Source organism: Cylas formicarius, unplaced genomic scaffold (assembly GCF_029955315.1).
Source record: "Cylas formicarius isolate icCylForm1 unplaced genomic scaffold, icCylForm1.1 PGA_scaffold_4__25_contigs__length_36172078, whole genome shotgun sequence".
NCBI lineage: Eukaryota > Metazoa > Arthropoda > Insecta > Coleoptera > Brentidae > Cylas > Cylas formicarius.
In genome coordinates, this window is record NW_026844334.1 from 3,569,907 (window position 1) to 3,579,268 (window position 9,362).

The following is a 9,362-nucleotide window of genomic DNA, read 5'->3' on the forward strand; positions in this document are numbered from 1 at the left end:
TACAAACGGCACGATTACTGAAATATAGTATTCCAGATATGGTATGGGGCACGAAGTTAACCAGAAAAATATAATTTATCGTAAACTCCTGCAAACGCAGCCTGCTTAGCTAATAAATGACACGTCAAAGTTACCACCGCTACCTACTGAATTAACGAACTCTAATAATAACCTGTAAATCTCTTAGTTTGAATTTCGTTCAGATTACATACCCAAAACTAGTAAAACGCAGCTTATTTTATTTTCGAAGTATTTCTTCCTAGATTATAAAAATTACCTTTGGTGCGGCGTTGAAAAACAAAAGCGAACGTGCTTGATTGAATAGGTTCTTATCGGTGCGTGAGGTTGGCAATAAACATGCACGTTTTACGATTCTACGCATGAAATTTCAGCGAGTATATAAATCAGCTTAGTTTGTGGAGCACAGATTTAAGAATACCGTAGCCGATCGTTTCTACCGTGATCAAAATGGCGAGGGTGTTGGTGTTGGTTTTATTGCTCGCCCATTTATCGTTTCGGGCGATCGCAGCGCCTTGTCTGGTACGTTATACGCACATTTCGCGACAATTTTTCATTATTTCCTATTAGAAAGGGCAAAAGTTTCGAACCCGTCACTGAGGTTCACAATCGAGACAAAATTGAAACTCCGAACTAAGTTAAAATTAAGCTTCGCACTAATTTTTATATCTTTTATTTCGTAAAATATTTTTGACATTTTAGAAATTTCTGTTCTGTTTTGTAAAGGTAACTTTTTCAAAAGTTTTAACGATATAAGTTTAACACTCATTTTCTCTGCACTAGATGCAGCACTTTTAGCGAGTATTTTTTTACCAATTTTTTTTTAGATAATTTTATTTATATTATCCGTTTTAGTTTTAGTTAAGAGCTTTTTACTTCGAAAATTATTATTATTATTATTATATTATCATTGTAACTACAATCTAAATTACGTGTTACCTAAGTGTTGCACTAATTTTTGTTTTATTTTTAATATATATTTGTGCCGTAACATTTCGCTAGTCCAGTGACTATTGCTACTTTAAAATAAAAAAACATTCGATAATTATTGATTTTAAAAAAGGACTGTAAAAGTGGTACTACTGGTTTTATCAAACTTTTCACCAATCGTATTTTCTGCAGTAGATCTTAAACTCAGATTAACCCATATTATCCCAAGCATAAAAAAAATTAAAAAATACTTTTTTGCTCTGAAATTATTTATTTTGTTGCACTTAAGAATACATTACATGTGTCAAAAAAAAAATCGAAACATACAAAAAAATATTGGTGCGTAAACGAACCACTGGGAAAAACATTAAATAATGTTTTGTGGAACACAGGTAATTTATACATAAATATTCAAAAGAAAGTTCAAATTCGACAGAAAACAACTAAAAATAGATTGTTTTCCAAATAGAACCTGATTTGATACAAAAAAACGCATAATATTTTATGGTGCGTGAGCGCACCACTGGTAACACCCGGTTTCCTTTTGGTTATAGATAGAAATCTGAATGACCTTGAAAATAGCTTTTTTCGGAGTAAATTATTTGGCGTAAATCAAAATTTGTAGAAAATATGGCCAATTCGAGGATTTTTTGAATTATATACAGGGTGTGTCGTTTTTTAGCAAAAATTCGGGAATGGGAACATTAGAATAGAAACCTAAAAAGTTAAATTTTGAACAACTAAGAAGGAAAATACTTAGTATTTTTACATTGTGGTGTTTTGGGAGACAGTTTATTGGCAACGTTTTTGAGCACATCTACATCGACGTCAGTGTTGGCAATTCCTAAGAAAAACCGGAATCAAACCATTAATATCATCTTGTTTTTATTATTTTTGGTCAAGAACAAACAAATTGTGAAAATAATATACTGGTTTATAAGATTCCATTTGACAACACCGTTCGACTGCAGCCAATGACGCAACTACTCGCGGTCGTGGCGTGCCGGACTCGCTCGAGTCTCGTCGGCTTTTGTATGCTGTGCTTACTGCTTTCAGTGCTTTCATTTCATTTATTTTTTTGTGTGTTATTAATGAAAAACTAATAATTCATGAGATAACAAGATCAGGCGGCGGCAGCAGTTATGAGTTTCTAAAACAATGAATAAATGAAACAAATGAACTTAATTTAATTTAATTTAATTAATAGAATTTAAGTGGTCGTGCATGAAGAAAGAGGAGAAATTTTCAAAATTAAAATTGTTCAAATAAATACTTGCTAAGTAGGTAATATGTTTTTTAAAAATAAATACTACGTAAACGTAATATAAATAAAGTATAGGAAATATACTTTAAAAAATATGTATTATGATGATTGCTTAGTTGATACTTTTTTAATGAGTGACTTTTTTGTAACCCATATACGTTTTAAATTACATGTCTTTTTTGCTTCTAGACTTCTTTTCGTATTTTATTGCTTAGTTTTTGAAAACAAAAATAAAATCCACTTTCTCTTCATGTTTTTTGAGCAGTTCAATTTAGGCATACACCATTAAACTAATTTTTTATTTAACTAAGCAATGTTAGAGAAAACCCACAGAACAAGATTATATTTCTAGATATATAGTATAGTTAGCAAAAACAAAGTATTAATTTTAGGAACCCTTCATAAAGTACAATTTTCACATTAAAATGGTTTTCTGGGTTAATTCAAGAAAACGTTTTTCCTATCACGAGCAAAAAAACTAGGAAAATTTTTAGGTTAACAAAAAATATTGAAAAAACTGAAAAGTCATATTTGTTGTAGTTTTTTACCTACTCTCATGAAAGAGATCAAACCGATGAGAGTTTAATGAGGTTGGTATTTAATGAAATGAAATACATAAATGTATACCTACATCATCGTGGATACTAGCATGTAAGATTACTTCCGTGAGAGTACTATCAGCCTCAAATCAAGCCTTTACTTAAAAGGAGGATGTAAGGATTTTTTAAATATAAATATATATATTTTAAGTACAGATATATAAAACCTGTCTTTCTCAAATATAAAGTATTTTCAGATGCGGAAAAGAAGGCACACAACACAAACATGAGAATTCAATAGCTGCTTGGCTGAAAAAAGCTACTTACATCAAAGAATGACAGAAAACCTGTCAAATATTACTTATTCTTTTAGGGTTTAGTTCGAGATATAGTATGTTACTGCATTTTTAAGATAATTTAGGTTAGGTTGTTCTATATTTGTGGTATATTATATACCTACAATTTTTTCATATCTAAAATAGAAAAAAGTCAGATGTATATAAAATCTGTTTTATTAATGGTGTCAATCGGCAGTTCATCACTTTTACCATCAAAAGCAAAATTAAAGATTATTTGGAAAAAAGTTGTGCATTTCAAAGATCGCCTGCCAGTGACTTCACCAACCATACCCAATTGGAGTACTGGACATTACCTTTGTAGTATTTCTCATAGGCTATTGGAAATAACCTAATAATTAAGTAAAGTCCACTGGTATATCTATATAAGATCCTATATCGTCACAGTCGGATATATTAACGACCTCTCAACTAGTATAATAGTATGTTCCAACAAACATACTACGGACATACATATCTGATAAAATGTGGACGTTCCCATTAGAAACATCGTATATCCTTGAGACGTCTTAAGGATGCCCCTTAGCTGAAACAGTATATCCCTAGGATATACGGGGCATGCCCCTTAGCTGAAGGAGTATATCCCTAGGAGATCCCGTCAGATATCCCGAGGATGTTTTACGTTCCTTGTGCCATTTGGGTATAGAAAAACAATATATTCCTCTTGAATAAGAAGCCCCGGAGCGTATTAGAAATTACTATAATAATAAGAATTACTTAATAATAATATTAGTAATTATAGTAATAATAATAATAATAATACAAATACAAAGTATCTTTGTGAGCTGGGTAGCGCGGAGTAGTTGCTTAGCGCAGTGACGAGATTGTGAATGAAATGCAATCTTGTTTATGAGTGTGCGTCATCCCACTTCTGAATCGTTACCCCTGTATAGTTGTGCGGCGATATTGTCGGGGGCGCGTACGAGTCCGATGAAGAAGACGAAGATGACGACGCTACCGAAGCCCCAGGTAAACATGATCGACGTTCCCGGGGAATTGCGCGCTGCTTCTAGTTTAATTTTAGACGCTATCAAAGTGGCGCTGTCCGGAACCATTAACCAGTTCGGGCCGGTACCTCAGATCGGTGCGATACCGGTCCGTCTGATGGGAACACTAGAGGGCGTCCCCGCTTCTTTCCTAGACACCCCGTTGGAGATATCTGCTTCGTTGTCGCGTAACGGCGCGCCACCTAGCGGACAGTCACCGGCGGCAGCGCCGCCTCAACCGGTTCAACCGCCGCAGCCGCCGCAAACGGTGACTCAACCGGAAACCGAAGAGCAATAAACAGTTTCTCATTGATGGGAAAATCACCACCCAAAATTGGGATACACATTTCAAATTTACTGGTTTTATAACAGTTTTTAAAATAATTTCAATGCTTTATATAAAAATACTGCTTCTGTCAATAACATCTAAATATATGTAAGCATGTCTGGTATTTGAATGAATGACCTTAAGATAATGCAAAATATTCAGGGTGACCCTTAAACATCCAAGGTCGGATTTTCAGGTAAATTGAAACCTTTTTTTCTTGTAAACATATGCCCTAACTTGATTTGTGATCGAGATACAGTGCGTCAAGGTTTTCATTAAAAAAATGTTTTTTAATAATTATTCAACAATAAAGTACACTGTACACAAAGATATATGGGTGGTCTAAAAGGTTTGTATAGTTTCTGCTCTCAGGGTTTAACCACTGCGATGTAGTGCATGAGCTTTGCTTGACAAGCTGAAGGATGCGGGTTGTACTAAAATGAAGACGCTGCTGTCTCTATTTCAAAATCAATAAAACAAAATAACTTGAATACCTCTCAGAAAAAATAACTCTCTGGTATATTTGAAAGACTCTTAGTTAGAATTTGCTAAACTACATATTGACCTCCCTATTCCCTTCAGAATGCCACAATAAAATGGTTTCCCAATAAACTAAAAACTTGGTTATTTTAAAAAATGTTAAATACTCTCTTCCATTTTTTTAATATTTGTAATGCCATTTTAAGATATTTGAATGAAATTTGGCACACTCTATTATGATTTTTTTTTAAATACACTAGTATCGGGCGTACGGAGTTTCATCTGTCTATTTTGGCAGACATTGAGAGCATGTAGAAAAATTAGTGTTTATTTTGTGAAAACCGTGCGACGGGACTAAAAAAAAATTAAAAGATCAAATTTGCTCACAAATGAATGCTAATGTCATTATTTTCTTCAAGGAAATCAGTGGCGTGCCACTATGAACAAATAATAGTTTTGGTTAGTTTTGGTTGAATCGAGAACTTTTTTTTTGTGAAAAATAAAATATCTATCTAATATAAAACAAAATATCTAGTTTTTAATTAGCAATTAGTGCCCTTCAGAAAAAAAAATTAGAAGACTTTTTACTTTTACGGTTTTAACGAAATAACGATTCATTCTTTTAAAAGAACACTAACTAGTATTGATAAAATTTAACAAAATTATCTGTAATAAATTAAATTTGAAAAAAAGTAGAACATTTGAAGAAAGGCTCTTTTCCTCATGTTACCGCGCACTCTTTGAAGTATACCCCCAGTATTTCTTATCAAATTGCAGGAAATTCTTATACGATCCTTTAGCTCTTCTCTTCTACAGTTACAACTGGGGCGCGATGAACTGGACTTTTAAGATGCCCGATAAGAAAAAGTCCACACTATTTAAATCTGGCGACCTAGGGGGCCATGGTCCGCCTCGACCTACCCATTGATGGCTGCAACACTAACGTGAGCACGCGCGCCATCATGCATGAAGCACTTAAATATTGTACTTCTTCTAGCAATATTGGAAATCCTCTTTTAAAAACCTCCCTCCAGTCTCTCTTCCAGGTCAAACGTTTATCGAAAACTGTTCTTGATGTTTAAATTACTGGAGAGTTTCATCTGTACATGGGCTATTTTATTAAATTTTATTTTATTTATGAAATACTTGATTAGGTAACACAATTTACATGATTTTTTTATTTTTGTTTTGCTTAGATTTTAACAAATTGGCCAAAAATTTATTGAAATAGTTGCTTATACTCATGATGATAGAAAAAGCCCTTATTGGACTTTTAAATGTCGGCTTGGTTTGTGAAGCAAAATTGGCTATAAAAATCCAATATTATTCTTAGAGATATACGTTTTATTGTACTGAGGTGGCTTTTACTTGATGAAAATCCATTTATATTTTATCCACCGTGTCTTTATCAAATGTAATAAATTTGATAAAGACACGGTGTTGTCGAAACAATTGTCATGTCATAATATATAATTTCGTGAAAATCTGAACTTTTAGTTCTTATTTATTTTGATATACGTTTTATTTGCTATATGTTTCCATGTATTTTCCAATATTTCCTAATATTACCTCACATTTTTTCGCAGTATGTCCCTACATTCTCTAAATATTTCGCCCAGGGAACCAAATAAAACGTTATGAATATTCGTCGGGTGTTTTAATGTAATTTTACAAGTCGTGCTAGTCTACTTCGCTAAAACTTCTTCTGGGAGCACTCGCATGCCACCACTATCTTAAAGATGTCGGCAGTCCAGTCGTCTTGGAGCGATTCGGGCAACGTCGTTTGAAAGTCCTGTCCATCCAGTGGTTCGTTCCGGGAATCTTTCCTCTTCAGCAGCCTTAGGGCGTACTTCTTCGGTTGACACCAGTGAAAGAGACCGCAGGTGTTTTTCTTACACACGCCGCTGTGAATATATCTAAACAGGGAGTTGGCCAAAATGGCCCATTTTAAGGTATTCGACAGCCAAAGAACAAATAGGCTGTCGCATTTGGGTAAATATCCATTGAACTCTACAAATGTCACGCTTGTGAATGTTAGTTTCGAATCCAGACATGTAGGACTTTTGGAATCCGGGTATGCCCCAAAAATGTTATAAAAAGAAATATTCAAATATTAAGGTTTTTGCATTTTACCATGGCATGCAAAGAATTGTTGGGTTAGGATGTTACAGTTAGACAAAGCAATACGAACCTTAGTTTTTGGTTAATAACGATTATATTACGAATAATCCAACAAAACCATGATCTTAGAATGCTTGAAATTAACTTTTGGTATGGTTTCTTTATGATATCGCTATTCAGTATACATACACACAAATAATGCATTTTAAAATGAACAAGAAATCAGCTGTTTTCTACAATTTAACTAAACAAAATATAATGTTTTATGTACGTCTACAAAAATTTTGCTATTAATTTGTTTCTATATTGTTTTTTTCCGTTATCTTATAACAATGCGACGGTTGTTACTTCTATAAGATTTTAAAAAGAAAAGTGCGACTTTTCCCAACCAATAGAACACACTTGTTGTGTTTTTGTAACTGTTTTCTTGTTGGTTTTTAGCAGTAATTCATTTTTGTAGTATAAATGTCACGTACGGACTGTAGAACAATAAGCATTATAGGTTAGTCCAACCAAGAATGGACGAATGATCAGAGCCAAACATCGTCAATCATTTTCTTTCATTTATTTTTTTTTATTTCTTGATTCTAATAAAAACATATTTTATAATAAAACATGTTAAATAATATTAATATATGTGTCTGAAACTAAAAAATAATACTTTTTACTCCAGGGATAGCATTAACAGAAAAACAAAGGTTTTTCCTTGCAATTTAAAATGGTGGAGTTTGAATGATCGTGCACATATTTGTTTTCAAAGATCTTTCATAGGCTACTGCATACTATTTACAAAACTTCTGGATTCCTCGCTCAATTTTTACCGCAGCGAGGCCACTATATGATCAAATACGTGTGTAAACATAGCTTCCTCTTAGTTCGTCTGAATTTGGATTTTTGACAGTTATTCTAGGTTATGTTGTTTTTATTTATGATGAATTTAATTGCTCGTTAAGCTATCACCTGTATAATGCATGGGATTGTCATCAAAAAATAGTCTGCTTGTTTCTGCAGTATAAGAAGTGTAATGCAAGCTTTTGAATTGTTACAAAAAAACAATATTTCAGCAAAGAAAATCTTTGGTGGCCCTTGCCGGATCAGTTCTCATTCTATGGGGTTAACAATAAGTGATCATATTAAAAATCTTGTTGAAAGAATATTATCTTGCAAAACTAAATGCGAGGCCATTATAAAAGCTTAAAAGCTTTAATTTTTTTTTAAAGAGGGGGAAGGGGTATTGTGGAGCGTCCCACATTGGAGCAGCCAAACGTTGCCGACCTTACCTTAGCCAATCAGAATTCGATTCTGTTTGGTCCCCATGGTAACCCAAAATAATCGCTGATAAATAACCGGTGCATTTCGGATTATATTAATATTTGGACACACTTGTGTCGAAATAATGACATTGGACCTTATACAAATAACTGAAGATTTGACGTAATTATTTTTTGTTCTTCGTATTGGTTTTTTGTATATATATTTTCTAACTAAAATGTACTTGTAAATGTTAATTAAATTTTATTTCTTATGAGGAACTCGAAAACTGTTTTTGTATTCTCTAAAGCTAAAATAACATCACCTTGGATAGTAGCTGGTTCCCAAATCTATCAACTTGAATGACATTGCGCAGAGGCATTGGGAAGAAACAGCGTCATGTGGCGAGTACATCCTCTTGGAATTTGGAAGCTGTCGGTCAAAAACAATACCACGACGATGAAAAAGCAAATCAGGCAATAACGGATAAGTTATATATTAATATTTTGAGACATATAAACTACTTTTAAATTTTAGAAAACTCCAAACGAGGCGCCATTTTTTGTCAAAAACTCACCTTCTTGTCGAATAGAATGTTGTAGAGGTTGTCCGATTCGGTTTTTTTCTCGCAAATGTCTTCGAACTCTTTCGGGCAAGCAATTTTATCATTGTTTTCGAATTCTTTCATCGCGCCATCGCCACTCCACATAGACGACGTCGCAGTACTAAATTCCAGTACACACAGTACAACCAGCACGGTTCGAATCTATAATGGGGGAAGTTATTTTTTTTTTTGCTAACTTATGGTTACTTACCTCATTGATGATGACCATTTGCTTGCTGAACTTCTATAACGCTCAAGTCGATACGAGAAATTGGTGTGGGGGTTGAATAGGATTATTCGCTTTTATATAGCCATCTCGATGAAAGGGTTCTAATAATACGCCATGTTTTGTTACGTAGATATCGTGTTACACGAAATTTTTTCTATTGTTTTTTTTTCCACACGTCGAAAGTAGCTGCTTTGACAGGTCCTTTTATGCGCTGCGCCATATTAACGCCGGAATATAGATTTTCGAGCGTTAACAT

General features: G+C 33.6%; 2 protein-coding genes across 2 annotated transcripts; one reads left to right on the plus strand and one right to left on the minus strand.

The window, feature by feature from the left end:
* The first annotated feature begins 433 nt into the window (after positions 1 to 433).
* On the plus strand, positions 434 to 4,561 carry LOC132701283 (uncharacterized). The gene is made up of 3 exons (XM_060669079.1): positions 434 to 540; positions 4,001 to 4,076; positions 4,132 to 4,561. Exons 1-3 carry the CDS (start codon positions 469 to 471, stop codon positions 4,389 to 4,391), a joined length of 408 nt encoding a protein of 135 aa, XP_060525062.1. The 5' UTR covers positions 434 to 468; the 3' UTR covers positions 4,392 to 4,561.
* A 2,000-nt stretch (positions 4,562 to 6,561) lies between these two features.
* On the minus strand, positions 6,562 to 9,361 carry LOC132700517 (uncharacterized). Its single transcript, XM_060667884.1, has 4 exons — positions 9,089 to 9,361; positions 8,851 to 9,039; positions 8,599 to 8,705; positions 6,562 to 6,817 (listed from the first exon to the last, which is right to left on the minus strand). The coding sequence occupies exons 1-4, from the start codon at positions 9,104 to 9,106 to the stop codon at positions 6,595 to 6,597; spliced, it is 537 nt and encodes a 178-aa protein (XP_060523867.1). The 5' UTR covers positions 9,107 to 9,361; the 3' UTR covers positions 6,562 to 6,594.
* Between the last annotated feature and the right edge of the window lies 1 nt (position 9,362).